A 25,705-nucleotide genomic window follows, 5' to 3' on the forward strand; every position below is an offset into this window, starting at 1 on the left:
GAAGTTGACATTCATTACAGTTATTTTTACATATAAAATCATCAGTTATTCCTTGATTATATTAGTTCTTTCTCGGAAGCATGCTTAAACTTGTGATGTTTTAAAGCGTATACATTTTAGGGTTTGCATCCTTGCAAAGTTTTTATCTTTTATTGTGAATGATAAAAGTTATTTTTAAAATAAAGGGGAGTGGTCAACCTCAAATCTTCAGGAATCATTTCTTCTGAGGGGTAGGCAGAGAAATATAGGTAGTAAAGAGGACTTTGTGCTTTAACGGTAGTCGGTAACATTACTCTATAATGTTTGATTTCTTGGGTTGAGCAGCAGGTTCACAGCTGTTGCATATACCATAGTTCCTTGTACTAATAAAAGGAAGGTGCTACGCACTTCATTTTGAACGCTTCTTTATTTTTTAACACACATAAGCTTAATAGAAATACCTTTCATTTTCATGATTTTTTGACTTGCTTTTTTGCATGAGAGTGAGTTACCTCTTTAAAGATACTTCTCACATTAATAATGGACTATGTGCCACTATTTCTATGAATTCAGAATTAACTAAGCTAAGCTACATCTACGATGTGTTCCTCTTATTATTTACAATACAAAAATTAGACTTTCTGCTTTCCTAAATGGTTCATATCCCTCTATGTACAATGCTTACAATAATATTCTGCTTTTAGTATTAAGTTGCATCAGGACATATTTCATCTGAAAATATAATTTTATAAAGCTCATTTTCTACCCTTTAGAACTTGAGAAGTACTAAAGCAATGTTATAAATCTAGGTTTTAGACTATGGTATACCTGGTTGCTTCCAGCCAAGCTTTATTCTGGAATTAAAAATTACCTTTAATAGCTAATACCTTATAAGGAAGAAATTGACCAATTTTTTTTATCTTTTTGAATCTTTTTGACCAATTTTTGAATCAGCTTTTTACTTAAACTTTGATGTGCCATTTCAGATCTGTATCCTTACTAGGTAGATTATTAATTAATTAATCCAGTTAATTCTTGTTACATATGGTAGTTATGTTCTATGTAGTCAACTCAAACACTGAATCAATGAATGCTGAACCATTGCTTGTAGGGGAAATACAGGGTTTGGTTTCTTTGAGCCCCAGGTCACATCTTCATCAACTGATCAATACATAACCTTGTTTTGTGTGTGTTTGTGTTTAAAGACACCTTATTTAATGTCTGTTGTTGATTCATTAACATCAAACTCAGGGCCAACAGCATTATAACTCGTGCCTGAATGAAGTTTATCTAAAGCACATATTTTCTCTTTAAGACCCATCACTGTCTTCTTGCACTTAGGAACACTAGATAGCACTTTAGCACTATGCTTGGGGCCATTTTAAATAGTGAAGTCACCAACAGAAGCACAATTATGCAAAACAAACAAACAAACAAAAAACCAAAACACTCATAAAACAACTGCAAGAAATACAGTTGTTTATACTATGAGAGCTTGAAACAAGGCCGTGTCACCTGGCTGGAGATCAACTGGAAACGTGTTAGAGGCTACTCAGATTTTTACCACTCTGCCTACACATGTCTGCAAATGACTGCAAAAGCAGGGGAAGTATTGGTTTTTGTGTTACAAATAAATGTTAGCAAGTAGGTATATGGAATCTGAATAATGACAATGAATTGTACATGTATGTATATGTACGATACATTCTACTTAAGTAAGGGATAATTTTTTAGTTCAACTCAGACCTAACTGTATAGCAAACTAAACTGTTGTTTAAAGTTAGGTGCAAGTGATGAAATGCAAGACCATGGAGTATAAAATCTTTTAATTTATTGTTGAATGAATGACTAATTAGCATGCATGATTACCTTAGGTTTTTCTCATACCAACTTAACACAAAGAAACAATAATATTAACCCTACTTTTTAAATCCCATCTCTCACTCCTTTCTCCATCTTAATGATTCTTCTTTCTTGCTATTCTTCAGTGCTAAGTCCCATTTCAATTTACCATACATAGTGATCGTGCCTTTACTATACATTTGTTAAATAACTTACTCACCAGCCACTATCTATTGAGTACTCTCTATTTTTATTAAAAGAGATATTTGTAAAAAACAACATAGTTTTTCCCCTGAGGTGGTTATAGTCTGGAGCAGGTAAGCGGTAATTATACTATGTTGATAAATGTTTCAGAAAACCATAGAGAAAGCACTGTGAAGGCCACAAAAGAAAAATGTCAAAGTTAGTTCAGGGGTGGAAGGAAAGAGGGAAAGGCCACTATAGGAAGCATCATTTTTTGTTTTGTCTTCTTTAATTCTGAAGCTTTGCTTCCTTGAGACATTTTGACTGAGTTTACAAGAAGTGTCTTAGTGAGTCAGATCATAGTTTAGTTTTTACTTAGTTCCCCTTTTAATTTTGAGGACACTGTTGAGTGTGAAGAGACTTGAAATTATTTTGCAGACATTTGAGGAATTACCTGAACAGTGGCTGCCAATAGAAGCACTCTTGAGCTTGAGTGCCTTATGTATAATCAGGTAGTAAAGAGAGGATTGGTGGGGAATGAGAATTCTGCTCTTTGCCTTTCCTCTTGGGATTTGAGACTTTTAATAATCTTGAAAAATGTCATGAATAGCCACAGAAACTCTTAGTTCCTTTTCTTTAAGTGTAAAAACCATTATCCACAAGGTATACTTTTCTTCCTGGTTTAATTCAGCAGTTTTTCCAATTGTGTACCTAGGTTTTTTACTTATAGATTTTAATGTAATTCTTATATGAGTTATTTTTTAATATACACCTGCAGGTCACTAATAAGGGGATTGTATCTTCGTTTGGCCTAAGTCCAGCAATCTGAAAGTTGGAAGGTAAGAAGCACTTCGCACCATATTCAGAAGTTCTGTTTTTGATCAGAGTTGACATTATTGAGTCAGAATCCAGAAAAGCAACCTCACTTGTGACACTGATAGGAGTCCGAGGGAACAGAAAAAAAAAAATATGTATCAAGAAGAAAAATGAAAAAATTTTCAGTCTTTTGAGCTGCTCTTGCTTATTAGAGCAGGGATCAAGGATTCTGGTTTGTTTTGAATTCATAATCTGACCTTTTAAAAAAATATGTTGGGAGTCTTCTTTTTTTTTTTTGAGACAGAGTCTCGCTTTTTCGCCCAGGCTGGAGTGCAGTGGCGCAATCTCGGCTCACTGCAACCTCCGTCTCCCGAGTTCAAACGATTCTCATGCCTCAGCCTCCCTGAGTAGCTGGGATTAATTACAGGCGCCTGCCACCGTGCCCAGCTAATTTTTCTATTTTTAGTAGAGACAAGGTTTCGCCATGTTGGCTGGGCTGGTTTCGAACTCCCGACTTCAGGTGATCCACCCGCCATGGCCTCCCAAAGTGCTGGGATTACAGGCGTGAGCCACTGCACCTGGCCAGGAGCCTTCTAAATGCAAATATATGTTGTTCAAGTAACACGTTAGATTAATTTTTTCATCTTTGCCCCATAAAAGATCTAAGCTCACATATTAACTTGTGATTCATGACCCAGAGATCTCTGTAGTTTTATCTGAGCTTCCTTTTAAAGTTGCAGTGGTGTCCCCAGATGTATAATTGTATTGATAAGGTGAGATAAGTTTGTGATGGGTTTTATACATATAGATGCATTGCATTAAGTAATGCCATTGTTTGACTTGTTTTTATGTACAAAGTCCATCAAAACTATACATTTGAGGAAGAAAACACATTATCATATAAATCTAATAAAAGGAGCTATAACATCAACGTTCAGAGAGGGTGCTATCTCATTTAAGTTCATCCAGATTGGTGGCCTCTCGGAGAACTATCCACACCTAGTAGATACAACCTAATGTTTATTTTGGTCCTTAAAATTGCATTTTTCAAAACTAAACTATAAATTTTTTATTTTTTTTTCCATAACATTGTGTTTGGGATTTTGAGTTCTTTTTTTGAACTGTTGTAACACACGCCTCAGGAATAGTGTTCAAGTATCTGTCTTTTATCTTAGAATTAGAAAACATAATTAACTATTAACTATTATTATTAATTTAAGGTAGAGGTAGAGATTTCATCATCTTACTTCTAGCTATCTGTGTCACAAATGTTGGTTTGTATATATATATTTTAAAAGGCACTTGACTTAGAAATGCCAAAGTAATTAATTTTCTTTATTTTCAGAAACAATTTAGTGTTCATGGTACGAAGTGTTTCTAAATTGAAACACTTTCAGATTAATGGATTTAAGATAACTGGTCGCTCTTTTCTATAAGTAGTAATAATGAGATATGGCTTCAGCTACATATCAGATACCAGATCTCACTTCCTGTTCCTTTATTTCATTCATCCATTCATTCAGCAAATATTTGTTGAGCACTAAAATGCTTCAGACACAGTGCATGAACCCTGAAGATGTAGGCAAATTGCATAACCCAAGCAAAGGGCCAGAGATGAGCAACAGCATGGTACATACCCCAAACTAAGAAGTTCAATATGGCTAGGATATATAATTTAGGAGAAAGAAGGTTAGGTTGGGGTAGGAGGAAGCATAATAAATTATGAATTTAGAGATGTAATCAAATTATGAAGGGTCATGAAAGCCTTGTACAAGATTTTGAGTTTGATCTCCATAGAGTCATATAATTAGATTAATTTTAGAAAGCTCATAATGTCTGCAGTGTGGAGAGTAGATTAGAAGGGAGCAGGCCTGGAGGCAGGGAGATCATTTGGGAGACTTTTCCAGGACAGAGAAAATGGTGATCTGGACTAGGATGGTGGCAATGGGGATGGAAAGAAGTAGTATTTAAGAGAAAATTTAAGAATACTTATTTAGTTCAGACATTCCTGAAAGAATGAGCCTAACCATATTCTTGATTATCTAATTAAGGTCTATTCCTTCTCAAGTACAGCTAAGTAAACTAATAATTGATTCTAAGTGACGTAATTGGACAGTTCAAAGCAGTTATTCATCATTAGAAATTATTGATACTGGTCAGATAATACCTACCGAGAGCCAGTCCCATTACTTATCATCATAATTATAATCATAGCATTTAAGCCATATTCTTTCTCATCATTTCCTATGTTCCAGTTTTATAGTGCTAAATATTTTAAATGGTTTATATTACTTAATACTCACAATAGCTTTACAGGTAGATATTATTGTTATTTCCATTTTACAGGTGGAGACCAAGGCTTAGAGAAGTTAAGTACTTTGCCTAAAGTTACACAGGTTGTAAATGGTAAAGCTATTATTGGAACCTAGTGACTTTTTAGTTACTGGCCCAGCTGGGATTAGAACCCAGCTCTATCCTGCATTATTACTTACAAGACTTTTATTTTTGTTGGGGTTAATTGCTAATATTCTGTACAACTTCGTTTTAGCCCGGTCTTGCATATAATCATATTTTCTGCATAAATAAGATAAGCTAGAGTTTGAGTGAGCACATAGTGAAGAATATTGACTATTTGGTTTTTTCTTTCCAATTAGTTAGGGTAAAGCAAGTGTGAAGGGAAGTGGATGGTAAGGCATTTTGAGGAGGCAATCAAATACGTTTTTTTCTAATTATATATTTCCAAGCCAATAATTTCTTTGAAGAAGAATGTTTTAAGCGTGTTTCTTTACCATGTTAGGCCAGTAGGTACAGAGAAAATAATATTAGCTCTTTATGTCAGCATAGGTAACAAAGCCTTAAAAAATTCACAGCTGAATGCAACAGTGAAGGCCGTTGACAAGAAAGGTTGCATTACTTCAACCAGGGCTACTGCAGTGAACCAGAAAAAGAACTGAGTTCTAGGCTTCCATCCCCAGGCTACATCTTAACTGACTAAGAGGGCAGTTTAGCTGTCCAGGAAGAACTCGATTGCTAACTTTCACTGATAATTTTGCAACAGTGACAATAAAGAATGAATTTTAAAAAGAAAAACTTGTCTCCCTGAACTATTGAACTCCAGAAAAAGTAGTACTTACAGTTTTTGCTTTAAGAGAAACCAGTAAAAAAAAAAAAAAAAAAAAAAAAAAGCCATGCAAATAAATGAGTAGTGTCCCTTTGAATGAGAATATTTTATTTTCCTACTTGCAAAATAATATAATGAAAATATTTTTATTTCTATGACTTTGTCTTAACACTTTGTGTAGCATCAGCTTCTGAGAGATAATCGAGCTGAAAGAGGACACAAGAAAAATTGTTCTGTGAAAACAGCCAGCAGGTAAGCAATTCAAAATCACTTTTTATTCATTCATTTTCTTTTTTTCTATGCCTATAAGAATGTAATGAATTGTTCTTAGGTTGCCTTTGGTTCTAAAAAGTCAGCTTAAAATATTTTATGTATTGTTTATTGGAATCTATTTTAGGATTACTAGTAATGAATAAAAAGATATTTTATTTATATTTTTTAAACTTGTAAAAAATAATTAATTTTTAAAATAAAATATTTATCTCCCTTCACTATTGAATTTTAGATCAGCATTTACACTAATAATTCATTTTTAATCTTAAAAATAGGCTTAATCTCTTTCCCTAAACTTAAGTGGCATTTAGACCTTATGAGAGAGAAGTATGTGTATTCTAATAACATATAAATGAGTGAAGACTGGGAAGAAAGTAGTCTCTTTTAAAGAGTGCTTTTAGAATCTTGTTCATTTTTTCCAATGTTAGTTTTTTCCATAATACAAGGAATTTCCCCCAGTTTGTTTTTTAGACAATATGTTTTCAAATTGTGCAAATGGTGTTTCTGAAGACTTAATTTTTGTTTAGGTGAAAATGGCTACGCTTCTTGTCAGAATGTTGATTAGAAAAACTGCCCTGATATTTACATTTATTTTATTCTTAAGAAGAGACAACTGACCTCAGCAGCCACCGTTGCATCCCATGGCTTCCCAGTGCCAGTGTGCTATCCACTGACTTTAACATTCCCAAGTAACCAAAATACAGCCTCAAAGTGCCATGTGATGCAGACTAATGCCAACTGAGATCCCACTGGGTATCTGCAGAAGCAAATGTAAATCCTACCTAGCATACCTAATTTAGACAACCAAAAATCACCAAACATAAAATGAGATAATTCACCATCAGTGGTAGTCAACATAAATGACTAAGAGATTTTCTCCTAAGACTGCCAGATCCTAAAATTATAAGATATAGATTATAAAATAACTATGGATGAGATGTTTATAGAAATAAAATGAGCAAGCAACAAATCACTATAAAAATGAATCAATAAGAAGTGAAAAATGTATATAATTTTTAGAAATGAGAAATGTGATTGTTCAAGAGATAATTAGTGAAATGAAAGATACATCTGAAGAATGGGCCAGAATAGAGTATAAAAATTCAAGGAGATGGAAAACTGAAGGAGTACCTAAGAGACATAGAAGATCTGTGTTACAATCAATCATAGTCCTTGATGAAAAGAATAGAATAGCTGAAAAAAACATGAAATTTGATGAGATGGTCGCTAAGAATTCCCAAACCTGGTAAAAGTTATAAACCCATAGATACAGATACAAAAAGCACAGTGAATAACATGCACAATAGATAAAACGAAATCCACACCTAATAATATACCATAGTAGACCAGAAGCAAAGACAAGTGTTAAAAGAATCAAGAGAAAAGGCAAATTATCTACCAAGGAATGACAATGATATATCAGATTTCTCAGTAGCATCGGTGAGGCCAGAAGACAGTGCAGTCATCCTCATTGTGCTGCATGAAAATAAATTGTCAACCTAGAACTATGTACCTGGAAACCCATCTTTCATGTACAAAGATGAAATAAAATAACTTAAAGATTTTCAAAAATGGGGAATGTTTACAGACCTTTGCAAAGAAGTTTTAAAGGGTGTATTTCATAAAAGTCCGAAGGAAGTTCTGAGATGCAAGAATGAATAACGAGCCAATATACTGATTAAAATGTTTATATAAATAATCATTGCTTCTATAAAGTGATAATTGTAATAATATAATTTGTAGGACTTTTTAAAAAAAATGTTTTTTAATTTGAGATGGAGTTTCTCAATTTTTTTTTATTTGAGATGGAGTTTCTCTCTTGTTGCCCAGGCTTGAGCGCAATGGTGCGATCTCCACTCACTGCAACCTCCGCCTCTCGGGTTCAAGCAATTCTCCTGCCCCAGCCTCCCAAGTAGCTGGGATTACAGGCATGTGCCGCCACACACGGCTAATTTTGTATTTGTAGTAGAGACAGGGTTTCACTATGTTGGCCAGGCTGGTCTCAAACTCCTGACCTCAGGTGATCTGCTTGCCTTGGCCTCCTAAAGTGCTAGGATTACGGGCATGAGCCACTGTGCCCCGACAATTTGTAAGACTTAAAGGCAATCTAAAATAATGGACAAAACAAACAAAAAATAAATAAATAAAATAAAATAAAATAATGAACAGCAATAGCATGTTAAGTTTGCAGGGTTGGTGATTATAGTTAAAGTCCAATGTAAGATCCTTGAATTGTTTAAGATGTCTACCTCATTAGTCAGTTAAGCATTTGATACTTGATAAGACTACATTAAGTATTCATTGGTAAAATATCTAAATAACTACTAAGTCAATAGAAACGGAGTATATAATTGCCAAACCAGTGGAAGGGGGAAATGTAATTAAAATATTGCCCCCCTCAAATAATCCATTTTTTAAAAAGTGAGGGGCATGGTGGCTCACACATATAGTTAATTCCAGCACTTTGGAAGGCTGAAACAGGAGGATTGCTTGAGGCCAGGAGCTCGAGACCAACCTGGGCAAAATAGTGAGACCCTCCATCTCTACCAAAAAAAAAAAAAAAGTGAAGAGAAAAGAAAAAGCATTGAGAAAATAAGATACATAGAAAGCATAAAATTAGACAATTGAATCACACACATAAACACACACACACACACACACACACACACAGAGATCAGTAATCACAGGAAATATTTATGGTTGGTTGGTCAAAGAGGCCCACACCTGTTAAGCCACAGCACTTTGAGATTACTTGAGACAAGGAATTTGAGACCAGCATGGGCAACATGCAAGACTCTGTCTCTACAAAAAAAAAGAATTTTTTTAAATAGTCTATGGTGGTGCATGTCTGTAGTCCCAGCTACACAGCAGGCTGAGGCAGGAGGACTACTTGAGCCCAGGAGTTGGACCTTACAGTGAGCCATGATCATGCCACTGCACTTCAGCCTGGGCAACACAGTGAGACCCTGTCTCCAAAAAAAAAAAAATAGTTTTTTAAAAATTAAAATAAAATAATTTATGATTAAACATGTCAGTTAAAAGCAGAACTAACTAGGTTGGACTTACTGGAAATATCCAGTATGTGTTCTTTATAAAAGACACACCTGAAATATAATGACAAGGAAAGGTGGAAAACTAAAGAAGGAACAGGATATATGCCAGATGCATTACAAAGAAAGCTCTCATACCAAAGTGATTTAGGAAGAAAAACTTTACCAAGTTTTTAAAAGTCATTATTTTAGGATAAAAGATTCAGTGTATAGGCACTCAAATAACCTCAAAATGTATAAAGCAAAGAGCAATAGGAGTACATGGAGAAACTCACTAACCCACTATCATAACACTGCTATTATTGATAGCTTAAGCCACCCAGAAAATTTATAAATGGAAAATTTCTGTAACACAAAATTAACAAGCTGAAATTAGTAATATTATATAAAAGCTTGCATCCAAACTGGTAGAAAAAACACATTCTTCTCAAAGACACATTTAACACTTACAAAATCAATCACTTACCAGGCCATAAAGCTAGTATCAACAAATTTTAGTGAATATGGATCATAAAAAATATATTCCTTTACTGGAATGTGATTCAGTTAGAAATCAGTACCAATTTTTTTTTTTTTTTTGAAGGTTACAGTTAAAGGCTGGGTGCAGTGGCTCATGCCTGTAATCCCAACACTTTGGGAAGCCAAGGCGGGTGGATCACGAGGTCAGGAGTTCGAGACCAGCCTGTCCAACATGGTGAAACCCCGTCTCTACTAAAAATACAAAATTAGCCAGGCGTGGTGGTGCACGCCTGTAATCCCAGCTACTCAGGAGGCTGAGGCAGGAGAATCACTTGAACCTAGGAGTCGGAGGTTGCAGTGAGCTGAGATCACGCCACTGCACTACAGCCTGGGTGACAGAGCAAGACTCCGTCTCAAAAAAAAAAAAGGTTATAGTTAAAAAGTACACTTCTGGCCGGGTGCAGTGGCTCATGCCTGTAATCCCAGCACTTTGGGAGGCCCAGGAGGGCGGACACCTGAGGTCAGGAGTTCGAGATCAGCCAGGCCAAAATGGTGAAACCCTGTTTCTACTAAAAATACAAAAATTAGCCAGGCTTGGTGGCCCCTGCCTGTAGTCCCAGCTACTTGGGAAGCTGAGCCAGGAGAATCGCCTGAACCCAGAAGGCAGAGGTTGCAGTGAGCCAAGATTGGGCCATTGCACTCCAGCCTGGGCAACAAGAGTGAAACTCCGACTCAAAAAAAAAAAAAAACAGTACTCTTCCAAGCAACTCATGTGTCAGAAGCAACTAGATTAATATCAAGACATGTGGATTACAATTAGATGGTAATTGGAGGAAATTATACTGCCTTAAATGTTTATTTATATTAGAAATTCGGTCCCAGCTCCTGTTACAATCAAGTTTCTGAAGTACAGGATTACTGCCACCTCCTTAAAGATCAACCCAGCAGAAATTTAGAACGAGAAAATACATAGGAAACTTCAAGAAGCCCTTGGTATTATAGGTGCTATCTTAAACTTGTGTATGTAAAGCAGGGTGGCTTTGACTTGAGACAGGAGGCAATCCAGCTTGGCTAAGGGAAAATAAAATATGAAATACAGGGAGAATAAAATATGAAATACAGTTCTGTACTGTTTTATCATTGGCCATTGCCTTGGGAGAACTGCTGCCTGCCCCACACAAAGACTCAGACCTCTGGTCTAAGTGTCTTCTGAAATAAACTCAGTAGTTCACAGTGCTGTTTTTGAGGAGTGATGGAACTAGGTGAAAGATTATCATGTCCTTGCTGCAGCCCCTCTAAAACCCAGTGCTGAAGAATTAGTTCTGCTCCTCTCTGGGAATGAGAAGAGGGAAAAGGTATTCTCTTAAACCAAAGGGGTTATTTCATGGGGTGGGGTGTGATGACTGTGGTTTTCTGGTGCCAAGGCCTCTCTACTCTAAGGCTCACAACCCCAGTTGCTTTCCCCATACCACTGCCTGACAGACTAGCCAATGTTCTCAGAGGAAGATGAACTCATAGGCTAAGACAAGATGTTTGAAGAGGCCAAGCACAGTAGCTCACACCTGTAATCCCAGCATTTTGGAAGGCCAAGGCGGGAGGATCACTTGAGCTCAGGAGTTCAAGACCAGCCAGTGCAACATAGTGAGACTCTGTCTCTATAAAACATTTAAAAACTAACTGGGCAGTCGAGGCTGCAGTGAGTCATGATCATGCTAGTGCACTCCAGTGTGGGCAATAGTTTTTGTCTCAAAAAACAAAACAAAAAGAAAAAAGACATTTGACAAGAACAGCCTTTTCAAAAGAAAAACAATTGATTGGATTACAGATTCCAATAGAAGCAGAAATGTTAGCACAAGAGAGTCAACAAAATTATAATTAGCATGATACATATTAATCAAAATAAATATAGGAAGATATTAACAATATGAAGCAAGAAAAAGAACATGTAATTAAGAACCAGATATTTATTTAGGTCTTAAGATCTACATAACTGGAGAGATACACCTTGTTCATGGGTCAGAAGACTCAATATCTTAAGATTGGTTTTCTCCAAATTGTCTATGGATTAAATACTATCTAAATCAAAATCCCAGCAGGCAATTTTATGGAAATGGATAAGCTCATTCTAAATTTCATATGGAAATGCAAAGGACTTAGCCCAAACAACTTTCAACAAGAAGAATAAAGTTGAAATGCTAACATTAGGTTATTTGAAGACTTTATTATAAAGCTATATTAATTAAGACAGTCTGGTACACTCATGCACCACATAAGGACATTTCAGTCAGTGACGGATCACATGTATGACAGCGGTCCCAGAAGATTACAATACCATATTTTTACTGTATCTTTCCCATGTTTAGTTATGTTTAGATACACAAATACTTACCACTGTATTACAATTGCCTACAGGATTCAGTACAGTAACATACTGTACAGATTTGTACCCTAGAAGCAATAGGCTACACCATAGAGCCTAGGTGTGTAGTAGGCTACACCATCAGGTTTGTATCCTTGTCATTAATTGATGCCTGACTACATTTATATGAAGATAGAAAAACAGACCATTAGAGAGAAATAGAGGTCAAGAAATACAGCCACATGTACACAGACAACTAACTGATTTTCACGAACGTACAAAGTCAGTGGAGAAAGTTTGACAGTCTTTTCAACAAATAGTACTGGATCAAGTATACTGTCATTTGCAAAAAAAAAAAAAAAAAGATATTCAACCCACACCTAACACCGTACGCCATGTAATGGTTAATTTTATGTGTCAATTTGACTGGGCTAAGAGATGCCCATATAGCTGCTCAATGAATATTTCTGGGTTTTTCTGTAAGGGTGTTTCTGGAAGAGACTAGCATTTGAATCGGTAGACTGAGTAAAGATCTCTGTTATGCAGATGGGCATCTTCCAATCTATTAAGGACCTGAATAAAACATAAAGGCAGAGGAATGGCAAATTTATTTTCTCTTCTTGAACTGGGAGATCCATATTCTCTTGCCCTCAGACATCAGCACTCCTGGTTCTTGGGCCCACAAACTCAGATGAAGTCTTACCCCATTACTCCCTAGCTCTCAGCTGAATTACTCCACCAACTTTCCTACTTCTCCATTTTGCAGACCACAGATTGTGGGACTTCTCAGCCTCCATAATCACATGAGCCAATTTCTATAGTAAATATATTTATGTGTATATACCACATAGAAAACTTAACCCACATGGATAACAGACCTAAATGTAAAACCTAAACATATAAAACCTCAAGAAAACACAAGAGAAAATCTTTGCAACTTTGGTGTATTTATAGGTAGGGTTCTTCAGAGAAACTGAGTTCATATAAATAAATATATATATCTATATACACATATACATATGTATCTATATGGGATATAGATATATATCCATCCTATATATACCTATAACTCCTATGTATTTATATACATATGTACATATATCACCTCTATACACACATATACACACATATGTTCATATGTGTATACACATGTGTATATAAGTGTACGTGTGTATATATGTATACACCTGTGTGCATATGCATGTGTATGTGTATACATATATATGCACACATGTGTATATATGCATCCTATGTATATATATAAATAATTATATATAGAAAGATTTATTTGAAGGAATTGGCTCACACAATTGTAGAGACTGAGAAGTCCCAAGATCTTCAGCTGACAAGCTGGAGACTCAGGAGAACCAGTGGTGTAGATCTAGTCTGAGTCTGAGGGCCTGAGAACCAGGAAAACCTGTGATGTAACTTCTAGTCTGATAGTCAACAGACTCAAGACCCAAGAAAACCAATTTTTTAGTTCTAATCCAAAAGCAGGAAACTGATGTTCAACCTGAGTAGTCAGGTAGGAGGAGGTTCCTCTTACTCATCCTTTTTGTGTTCTAAAAAACAATTGATTAGAAGAGGCCCACCCACATTTAGGAGATAAATCTACTCAGTCTACCAATTCAAATGTTAATCTCATCTGGAAACACCCTCACAGACATAGACACAATAATATTTGACCAAATGTCTGGGCACCTTGTGACCCAGTCAAGTTGACTTGGTATGTTGGTTAAAAGTAACCAACATACATTGGCTTCAGCAAAGATTTCTTTGATAAAACTTCAGAACACAATCCAGGAAAGAATAAATTGATAAATTGGAATTTATGAAAATTTAAAACTTACGTTCTTCAAACGACACTTCAGAAAATGAAAAGCCACACTTCAGAAAATGAAAAGCCACAGACTTGGAAACAATATTTGCAATCACATATCTTATAAAACATTTATATCAAGAATATGTAAAGAACTCTGAAAACTCAATAATAAGAAATCAATCCAATTAAACAATAAGGAAAAGTTTGAATAGACACTTCACCAAAGAAGATATGTAAATGGCAAATTGCATATGCAAAGATGTTAAACATCATTACTCATTAGGAAAATGGAAAGTAAAACCACAATGAGGTATCACTCACAAAAATTAGAATAGCTAAAATAACAAAATGAATGTACTATATTACATTCTGGAAACCAGTTTTGAAGTTTCCTAAAATGTTGAACGTAGACCTACTATGCATTCCACGTGAATACTTAAAAGACTTGTACACACCACACCACTGCACTCCAGCCTGGGTGATAGAGCAAGACCCTGTCTCCAAAAAAAGCAATGGGGGTCTAGGCACAATGGCTTATACCTGTAATCTCAACACTTTGGGAGGCCAAAGTGGGAGGACTGCTTGAGCTCTAAAGCTCAAGGCCATCCTGGGCAACATAGTGAGATGCCATGTCTACAAAAAGTAAAAATATTAGTCAGGCATGGTGGCACATGCCTATAGTCCCATCTACTCAGGAGGCTGAGGTGGGAAGATTGCTTGAGCCTGAGAGGCAGAGGTTGCAGTGAGCCAAGATTGTACCACTGCACTCTAGCCTGGACGACAGAGACAGAATGAGACTGTCTCAAACAAACAAACAAAACAAGATTGGTACACAAATATTTATAGCATCTTTATTCATAATAGTAAAAGCAAAAAGGAAACAACCAATATATACTAAAACTTCGATAGAGAGTATATGGATAAACAATGTTGGTATATCCATACAGTGGAAAGCAACTCAGTCACCAATAAAAAGGAATGAAGAATTGATACACATAACACATTTATGTAAAATTCTAGGAAATGTAAACTAATACATAGTGAAAGAAAGCAGATCAGTTGTTGCCCAGACATGGGGTGAGGACCGGGGGATGTGGGAGGAAAGGGCTAAAAAGGGCTACAAAGAAACTTTTGGGATGATAGATATGTTCATTATCTTGATTATGGTGATGGTTTCACTTGTGTATGAATGTGTTAAAACTTATCAAATTGTATACTTTAAGTATTTGAAGTTTATGTATGTCAGGCACCAGGATGGTAGGGAAACTGTCAAAACTCTTCAAACTATTTTTTTTTAAATAAAATCTTTAGTGGCTTTCTCTTTCATTCCAAGTAAAAACTGAAGTCTTTTCTTTTTGGCCTACAAGACTACATGTGATGTGACTCACCCCTTGTGGCTTCCTCCCTGACCTCATCTCCTCCCACTTCAACTCTTATTCACCATGAGCTCCAGACACACTGGCCTCTTAGTGGTTCCTCCAGCACACCATCCACACTCACATCTCAGGGCCTTTGCACCTGCTGTTCCCTCTGCCAGAACACTCTGTCTACAAGTACCCATATGGCTTTCTCCTCATTTCCTTCAAGTCTCTGCTTAGTGTAAGGTCCACCGTCCACCAGTACCATCATACCCTGTCCCCTCTCCCTGCTTTATGTGTCTTCCCTATTGTCTCTATTTTTCCTCTTTTTAAGCTTCATGAATACATGGTCTTTGTTTTACTCACTCATGTAGCCCCAGTACCAAAAACAGTACCTGGCACTATTAGGCAATAAATGTTTGTTGCATAAAATATTTGTAGAATAAATTTAAAATGAAATCTAAGGAGTAGAGCACACTGATTAAGTGCGTAGGCCCTGGAACTGAAGTGCCTGACTTCCAATTCCAGTTTAATCACTTACTAACTGGGTGATCCTGAGCAAAATACTGACCCTCTCTCTCTCTCTCAGTTTATTTATCTATAAAATAGAGAAAATGGTAGTACCTACCTCATAGCATTGTTGTAAGGAATAAACAATAACAAATAAGTGGATGTTAGCTGTTATGATGACTGTATTATTATTGTTTCTATTTTTCTTGTATGTTTCCTAAGCACTTGGTTTTGTTTTGCTTTTTGTTTGTTTTTTGGGCTTTTTGAGGCAGGGTCTCACTTTGTCTCTCAGGCTAAAGTGCAGTGGTACAGTCATAGCTCATCATACGTAGTGTAGTCTCAAACTCCTGGGCACAAGCAATCCTTCTGCCTCAGCCTTCTGATTATCTGGGACTACAGGCATCCACCACCACGCCTCACTAATTTTTTTATTTTTTGTAGAGATAGAGTCTCACTGTGTGCTCAGGCTGGTCTTGAACTCCTGGCCTCAAAGAATCTTCTTACCTCAGCCTCCCAAAGTGCTGGGGTTACAGGCATGAGCCACTGCGCCTGGCCCTAGGCACTTGTTAAGTTGAATTTTTCGATCACATTATTTTTATACATAGTTTAGAATGTTAAATTGTTCTGTAAACTTATAACAAAATACAGTGGGCCCCAGCCCTATTCTTTACCATTCTCTAATTTCACTCTTGAAAGGAAACTACTCTCAACTGTTTTAGCTATCTTCTGTTGACCTCTGTATTTCTAGTATTACATATTTATATTGCTATTTCTTGAAGTTTTCAGTTTAATATTGCCTATTGACTTTTTAAAAATTCGTTTTACTTTAATTTTTGTGGGGACATAGTAGGTATGTGTATTTATGGAGTACATCAGATGTTTTGATACAGGCATGCAATGCATAATAATCACATTATGAAAAATGGGGAATCCATCCCCTCAACAATTTGTCCTTTGTATTACCAATAATCCAGTTAGACTTGTTATTTTAAAATGTGTAATTAAATTATTATTGACTATAGTCACCTGTTGTCCTATCAAATACTAGGTCTTTTTCTTTCTATTTGTTTTGTATCCATTAATTATCCCCACCTCCCTGCTACCCTCCCACTCCCCTTCCCAGTCTCTGGTAATCATTCTTCTACTCTCTATCTCCATGAGTTCAATTGTTTTGATTTTCAGATCCCACAAATGAGTGAGAACATGATGATATCTCATTGTGATTTTGACGTTTGTCTTTCTGTGCCTGGCTTATTTCACTTAGCATAATCAACTCCAGTTCCGTCCATATTGTTGCAAATGACAGAATACCATTATTTTTAATGGCTGAATACTACTCCATTATGTATATGTACATTTTCTTTATTCATCTGTTAATGGACACTTAGGTTGCCTCCAAATCTTGGCTATTGTGAACTGTGCTGCAACAAACATGGGAGTGCAGGTATCTCTTTGATACACTGATTTCCATTCTTTTAGATACATACCCAGCAGTGGGATTGCTGGATCATACGGTAGCTCTATTTTTAGTTTTTTGAGGAACCTCCAAATTGTTATCCATAGTGGTTGTACTAATTTACTTTCCTGCCAACAGCATTAGAGGGTTCCCTTTTCTCCACATCCCTGCCAGAATTCGTTATTACCTCATTTGGATATAAGCCATTTCAACTGGGGTGAGTTGATATTTCATTGTGGTTTTGATTTGCACTTCTCCGATGATCAGTGATGTTGAGCACCATTTCATATGCCTGTTTGCCATTTGTATGTCTTCTTTTGAGAAATGTCTATTCAAATCTTTTGCCCGTTTTGTAATCAGATTATTAGATTTGTTTTTCCTGTAGAGTTGTTCGAGCTCCCTATTTTTCTGATTACTAATCTTTGTCAGGTGGGTAGCTTGCAAATATTTTCTCCCATTCTGTGAGTTGTCTCCTCACTTTGTTGATTGTTCCCTTTGCTGTACAGAAGCTTCTTAATTTGATGTGATCCCATTTGTCCATTTTTGCTTTGGTTGCCTTTGCTCATGGGGTATTCCTCAAGAAATTTTTGCCCAGACCAAAGTCTCCAGCTGTTATTGTATTGGGGCCTATATCTCTCTTTAGCTTTAATAATATTTGCTTTACATATCTGGGTCCTCCAGTGTTGGTGCATATATATATTTAAAATCGTTAAACCCTCTTACTGAATTGACCCCTTTATCATTACGTAATCTTCTTTTTCTCTTCGTATAGTTTTTGTCTTGAAATCTATTTTGTCTCATATAAATATAGCTATTCCTGCTCTTTTTTGGTTTCCATTGGCATGGAGTATCTTTTTCCATTTCTTTATTTTCATTCAATCTGTGTCTTTACAGGTGAAGTGTATTTCTTGTAGGCAACAGATCGTTGGCTCTTGAATTTTTATCCATTCAGCCACTCTCTGTCTATTGACTGGAGAGTTTAGTCCATTTACGTTGTGTTATTATTGATAAGTAAGGACTTACTCCAGCCATTTTTTATTTGTTTTCTGGTTGTTCTGTGGTCTTCTCTTCTTTCTTTCTTTCTTGTCTTCCTTTTAGTGAAGGTGATTTTCTCTGGTAATATGATTTAGTTTTTTGCTTCTTTTTTGTGTTATCTGTTGTAGGCTTTTTGATTAGAGGTTACCACTGAGGCTTGCAAACACTATTTTATGACACATTATTTTAAGATTATAACAACACTGTTTGCATAAAGCAAAAAGAAAACTAATTAAAAACTATGCCTCAACCTCATTCCTCCACTTTTTAACTTTCTGTTATTTCTGTTTATATCTTCTTCTACTATGTCTTGAAAAATTGTTGCAGTTATTATTTTTTATCCATTCATCATTTAGTCTTTCTACTTAAGAGTATTTTAGACATCATAATTACAGTGTTACAATATTCTGTGTTTTTCTGTGTACTTACTATTACCAGTGAATTTTGTACCTTTAGATGACTTCTTATTGCTCATTAATGTCCTTTTCTTTCAGATTGAAAAACTCCCTTAGCATTTCTTGTAGGATGTGTCTGGTGTTGATGAAATCCCTCAGGTTTTGTTTGTCTGGGAAAGCCTTTATTTCTCCTTCATGTTTGAAGGATATTTTGACCAGATAAACTATTCCAGAGTAACAGTTTTTTTCCTTCAGCACTTTAAATATATCATGCCACTCTCTCCTGGCCTATAAGATTTCCACTGAAAAGTCCGCTGCCACATGTATTGGAGCTCCATTGTATGTTACTTGTTTCTTTTTCTCTTGCTGCTTTTAGGGTTCTTTTATTTTATTCTTCACCTTTGAGAGTTTGATTATTAAATGTTTTGAGGTAGTTTTGTTTTGGTTAAATCTGTTTAGTGTTCTATAACCTTCTTGGATTTACATATTGATATCTTTCTCTAAGTTTGAGAAATTCTCTGTTACCCTTTGAATACACTTTCTACCCCTATCTCTTTCATTTCCCACTTTTTCAGGCCAATTACTCTCATACTTGCCCTTTTGGTCCTATAGGTGTGCTTCATTGTTTTTTATTCTTTTGTCTTTTGTCTCTTCTGACTGTGTATTTTTAGCCTGTCTTCAACTCACTAATTTTTCTTCAGCTTGATCTATTCTGCTTTTAAAGACTCTGATCCATTCTTCGGCATACCGGTTGCATTTTTAAACTCCAGAATTTCTGCTTAATTCTTTTTCATTATTTCAATCTCTTTATTAAATTTGTCTAATAGAATTTTGAATTCCTTCTTTGTGTTATCTTGAATTTCTTTGAGTTTCCTCAAAATAGGTATTTTGGATTCTGTCTGTTTCTCCAGGATTGCCCCTGGTGCCTTATTTAGTTCATTTGGTAGGGTCATGTTTTCCTGGATGGTCTTGATACTTGCAGGTGTTTGTCTGTGTCTGGGCAGTGAAGAATTAGGTGTTTATTGTAGTCTTCTCGGTCTGGACTCATTTGTACCCATCTTTCTTGCAAAGGCTTTCCAGATATTCAAAAGGACTTGGATATTGTAATCTAAGCTGTATCTGCTTTAGGCAGCATCCCAAGAACAGTAACACTGTGGTTCTTGCAGACTTGTAGAGGTATTGCCTTGATAGTCTTGGACAAGATCTGGGAGAATTATCTGGATTACCAGGCAGAGATTCTTATTCTCTTCCCTTACTTTCTCCCATTCATGCATAGTTTCTCTCTTGTTCTGAGCCTCATGAAGCTAGCAATAGAGTGACGCAAGCATCTCCTTGAACACCACCAGAAGGGCTATAGGTCAGACTTGAAGCCAGCGTAGCATTAGGTCTCGCCCAAGGCCTGTTGTAACCACTCCCTCTTACCCCAGGTGGGTCCAGAGGTGCCATCTGGGAGCCAGGGAGCAGAATCGAAAAGCTTAGAGGTCTACCTCGTGTTCTATCATACTCCGCTGATTTGGCACTCACACCACTAGTTGCAGTCCTTCCCACTCTTTCTTCCCCTTTCCAAAGGCAGAGGATCCTCACCCCATGGCCACTCCTACCACAGGCCCATGGGGAGTACTGCCAGACTATTGGCCAATGTTCCCTTAAGGCCCAAGGGGTCTTCAGTCAGCTTGTGGTGGATGCTGCCTGGCCTAGGACTCACTCTTCAGGGTAGCAGGCTCCCCTCTGGCCCAGGACAGGTCCAGAAATGCCACACAGGAACCAAGTTCTGGAATCAGGGACCCCAAGATCCCACTTGGTGCTCTGCGCCCCTGTGGCCAAGCTGGTATCTAAGGAGCAAGACAAAGTCCTCTTTACTTTTCCCTCTGCTTTTCTCAAGCAGACAGAGTCAGCACAGCTGGGAATGTGCTGAGTCTCTCTTGAAGCTAGCAAGGCTCAGAGGCTCACCCAAAGCCCTCAGTGTGGTACCTAGGTATTGCTGCCTGTTATGCAGGGCCCAAAGGCTCTTCAGTTAGCAAGTGATGAATCCTGTCAGAACCAAGTCCTTCCCTTCAAGGCAGTGGGTTCCCTTCTGGCCCAGGATGTATCTAGAAATGTCATCCAGGAGCTAGGCCCTGGAAAGAGGGCCTCACAACTCTGACCAGTCCCCTATCCGGCTGTGGCTGAGCTGGTATCCAAGATGCAAGACAAAGTCCTCCCCACTCTTCCCTCTCATCTCCTCCAGAAGAGGAAAGGGATCCCTTTTGGAGTTATGAGTTGTGCGGCTTGGGGTTAGGAGAGGAGTGATGCTAGCACTCCCTTAACCACCCCCGCTAGTGTCTCAGTATGTTGCATGCCCCTCCAGTCCACTAGCTCTGGGCCCAGTTCAGCACTGGGCCTCTCCTGGGAGTTGCAGTCTTTGTGGCATAGACTGCCTTTCAAATTTATTTAAAGCCCCAGAGTACTTTAGCTTATGGTTGCGAGGTTTGCAGAAACTCAAGTTTGGACCACTAGGATTGGTGATTCCCCTCTGGCTAGGGCTGGTTTAAATGTTTCCTCCGTGGGCAGGCATCAGCTGAGTTTGGTTCCGTCTTGATTTCTGCTATAACAGGAAAGCATTGGGTTCAGTGCCTCACAATTGCTGTGCTCTCCCTCACCCCAGAGCATAGACATGCTTTCATACTACACCACCACTGCTCGAGGATAGGGTAGGGGCAGCATCAGTGATTCAAGACTGTTTTTCCTGCCTCTTCAGTGCCTTTTCCAACAGTATGAAGTTAAATCTAGGTATTGTGAGTCCTCACCTGATTTTTGGTTGTTATGAATGCACTTTTTTTGTGTAGATAGTTGTTAAATTGGTGTCCTGAAGGGGGTGGCAATTGGTGAAGTCTTCTATTCTGCCATCTTGCTCCACCCCAAGTCCTGTGCATATTGATTTCTTGCTGTGTCCCCCCGCCCAACAATACACACACACACACACACACACACACACACACACTCATATCTGGATTTATTTCCCTCTTTCTCCTAGACCAAATAAATATCCATTGTTTTCATTAATATGATTATCTATGTAGATATACACAGATATATCACTTTTAGTCGTGGTTATCACTGTTTTGTTTATTTGCTTTTTGTTCTATGTTCCTATCCCTAACTCATCAGACGCCTCTTGACAGAAGTTAAACACCTCTCAGTTATTTTTCTTCGTGGCATCTCTCTTGGAGCCCTCCATTTTTCAGGCTCATTCTGGACTGTTTGCTCTCTGGACCTGCTGCACATCTAATGTCCTGGCATCTCTGTTAACTATCATGCTCAAGATTTCCTTCATACATCCCCTATGTGGGATTTTATGTGCCCTGGATCCAATGGCATTATTTTTCTTCACCTTTCCCAGGAGAGAACAGAGATGGTTAAATTTATGGAATTTTGCATGTCTGAAAATATCTTTATTCTTATCTCACATTGATTGATTTAGCTGGGAATTGAATTCCAAGTTTGAAAATTTTTTGCCTCTGGGTTTTAAAGGCATTGCTCTAATGTCTTTCAGTTTTCAGTGGTTGCCATTTTCTCTGTGCTCCTAATTTTTCAGTTTTGGAGCACCCTTAAATGATCCTCTAACTTTTTACACTTTTCTTTTATGTATTATTTTCTTGGAAGATTTGGGGGCAGTTTTCTCAACACTCTGCCCCAAGAAACTTAATGATATTTAAAATTATCTTACTCTTTTCATTTCCAAGATCTCCTCTTGTTTCCTTAATTTTTTGTTTGTTTGTTGTGTTTTGTTCTTTGAGATGGAGTCTTGCTGTGTCGCCCAGGCTGGAGTGCAGTGGCGCAATCTCAGCTCGCTGCAACCTCTGTCTCCCAGGCTCAAGCAATTCTCCTGTCTCAGCCTCCCAAGGAACTGGGATTACAGGCATCTGCCACCACATCCAGCTAATTTTTGTATTTTTGGTAGAGACGAGGTCTCACCATGTTGGCCAGGCTGCTCTCAAACTCCTGACCTCGAGTGATCCACCCGCCTTGGAGTCCCAAAGTACTGAGATTAAAAGCATGAGCCACCGTGCCCAACCTTCTCTTATTTCTTTGAACATTCCTTTCATATCCTCTTTTTCTTTGCTTGTGAGTGCATATTTTTTCTTCTCTCTGAAGCCTTCAGTTATGTTAGGCACAGGGCAACTTGAAAAGGTGAAATAAGTGTGTAAGAAGAGAAAGACTACTCATGTTTAATTCTTGTTGCAAATTTTGTTAAATGCAAGATAAAAATTCTTCACCTTTTTTATTTATATGCATTTTTCTATGTTACTCTCATTCAATCCATTTTCTTTCTTAGTATTTTAAATAGTATCTTGACTTTTCTTACCCCTTTTGGATGAGTGACTGCACTTCCCTTTTTCAACTTGCAGAAAAACATAAAGGTTAGAGAAGAGAACTATAATGCGTTAAATCAATAAATTGTAGGATCATTTACTCCCAAAATATACCAAGCAGGTAAAAAAAGATAAATGCATAAACGGTCCGCTGTTCATGATTCAAAGCCAAGACTTTGAAGTGCATGACTAAAGCATGCCCTTAACGTAAGCATTCCTCACAAAAGCGCTGAATAAAGTGCTATGCAGTTATGGCTTTAGTCTTTGGAATGTAGGACATCTCACCCTCAGCTCCTCGGGGGAGTTTTCAGGACCTCTGTAAAAAGGGATTTGGGGACATATTTACCAATGCCACTTACTGTAATTCACTTTTGTGGTGGTTTTCTCTATGTCCAATTTATGCCATTTCTCCTTTTTTCCACGTTCACATTAATTTTCATCTAGGCTCTTTAACTTAATTATGAGTGCAGAAGAGTTGTCACCCAACTCTTTGACCTTTCTATATCTTAACAATAACAAACAAGTGACCTTTATAATTTCCTTTAAACAAATAGCTCATTTTAACTATTTTAATCCTTTCTATCAGGAAGTTCTACTTCATCAATAATGGACACTGCATTCTTCAAGGTATCCTATACTTCTCTCTTTTCCTAAAAGCGCAGGCTTCCTGTGGATTTCTTAACTTGCTTCTCATGCTTCACTATCTCCTCTCGTGGCATCAGTTACCATAAGCAGTGCCCATCATTACATGCCATTTCATCATATTCTGAATATTAATATTCTCTACTAATAAAGTATTGATGCACTGTGTTTGTTCGTACGTTTATTGTAAATAACATTCTTATTCTTCTCACATAGGGTGCATAATGAGTCCTATAATCAAATTTCAAGGGAGAAACACACTGATTCTTAATGTGGATTTAAATTTTCTAATTGATTCAAGTGATATTAGTCTTATAATCTTTCTTTTAGTTTGTTGTTTCATTTTTATTTCCTGAGGGGTGTCCTTATCATAAAGTAGATGTGTCAGATAGTGAGTGATGTGAAGAATTGTCATCATGACATTATTTTCATATATTCATTTGATGTGTTTTCCTGAGATTTTGCATCATAGTCCCTAGAGTTACCTGTTTCCTGTCTCATGTTCTTCCACCTTGCTTATATCATGTTGATTATTTCCCTCTATACTTCTGTTTGATAAGTCTATGGGTTTTTTTTTTTTTACATCCATTCTTCCATTTCTTCAGTGTTTTCTGTCCATTTGCCTGCTATGAAGTTTTATCTTAGTTTTATTGCCTCTTATCTCTCTAATATTTTATGCATGTCTCAGGATTTGTTCATGCCATTCTGTCATTTTTATGTACCTCAAAACCTTTGAAAGCATGATTACAACTCAAGAAAATATGAAATTCTTTTCATAAATAAATGCATAAAAGCATATTCAGTTGTTTTTTTTTTAAAAAAAACTACCTATTACCTGTCATTTTCAATATTTAGTAATCAACAGGCATGGTTTTTGAGTGGTCATTACATGCAATCAATTAGTAGCTAAAGTGAACATACACACACACACACACACACACACACTGAACTAAACCTTGAGGCAATGCACCTAAGTGTTTTTTAGACAGAAATACTAGTGATATCTAGATTTATTAAGCAAGTTCACTGTGCACCAGTTACCAACTTATCTCACTAAGGCAGAACACACTCATGTGCCACAGGTTATATGAAGCAGATTGATTACTCACAGATAGGTAGTGAGGGACAGAAGTTTATGATTCATTGTGAGCCAGGAAAGCTGCCTGTGACAGATAGTTTCCTCCACACATGCCCAGTCACACCACAGCTGAGCGATCCAGAAAGTTAGCATTCCCTGGGTTATATACCTTAGTGGTGAAAGGACTTGCTGTGCTAAAGAGTTGAAGGACATCCTGTTTCTAGGGGGGACTAGGACAATGCCAAAGCCATTTCCGCCAGTTCCTCTCCCTGTACGTTCTTTCTCCAATTATTCTTGAGCGCTGCAGGTGAGAAAGCGGGGAGAACGGTTCTGCAATTTTCAATCTCTTTGTTTTTTTCTTGGTATTTCTGTATTTAAATATAATTTTATGCTTCTCAAAATTAGAAAGAGCTTTCCCACTGCTATCACCTCATTTTAGAGCTACAGCTAAATAATGTCACATTGTTTCTCATGTCAGAAACCTTTGGTTAGCACCAGAAAGTTCAATATAGCTTTTCCAAATTGAAAGTCTGTTGGGCCGGGCATGGTGGCTCACGCCTGTAATCTCGGCACTTTAGGAGGCCAAGGCGGGCAGATCATGAGGTCAGGAGATCGAGACCATCTTGGCTAACATGGTGAAACCCCGTCTCTATTAAAAATACAAAAAATTAGCCTGGCGTGGTGGCGGGTGCCTGTAGTCCCAGCTAATCAGGAGGCTGAGGCAGGAGAATGGTGTGAACCTGGGAAGCGGAGCTTGCAGTGAGCTGAGATCTGGCCACTGCACTCCAGCCTGGGCGACAGAGCAAGACTCTGTCTCAAAAAAAAAAAAAAAAAAAAAAAAGTCTGTTGAAAACATGCATTAAGCGATGCCTAATACTAAGTGATATGTCATTTTTGAAAAGATCTTGCTCTTTTAACACATTTTTATGCTTATGATTAGTCTTTATTGCTGTAAGAATCCATTCAACAAACTTG

At 37.2% G+C, this 25,705-nt stretch overlaps 1 protein-coding gene across 5 annotated transcripts in view; it reads left to right on the forward strand.

Annotated features, from left to right (window-relative positions):
* GPATCH2 (G-patch domain containing 2) overlaps window positions 1-25,705 on the forward strand; it is a 202,254-nt gene that overhangs the window by 132,181 nt on the left and 44,368 nt on the right. For 3 of the 5 annotated variants that reach the window (XM_054520354.2, XM_024252597.3, XM_054520370.2), the window contains exon 8: window positions 6,123-6,193. The exons of the other annotated variants lie outside the window; for them this stretch is intronic. In XM_054520354.2, the coding sequence (XP_054376329.1) occupies window positions 6,123-6,193 (71 nt within the window). The remainder of the gene's footprint in view (window positions 1-6,122; window positions 6,194-25,705) is intronic. 5 annotated transcript variants of the gene reach the window in all.

This window comes from Pongo abelii, chromosome 1 (assembly GCF_028885655.2).
Source record: "Pongo abelii isolate AG06213 chromosome 1, NHGRI_mPonAbe1-v2.0_pri, whole genome shotgun sequence".
Lineage (NCBI taxonomy): Eukaryota > Metazoa > Chordata > Mammalia > Primates > Hominidae > Pongo > Pongo abelii.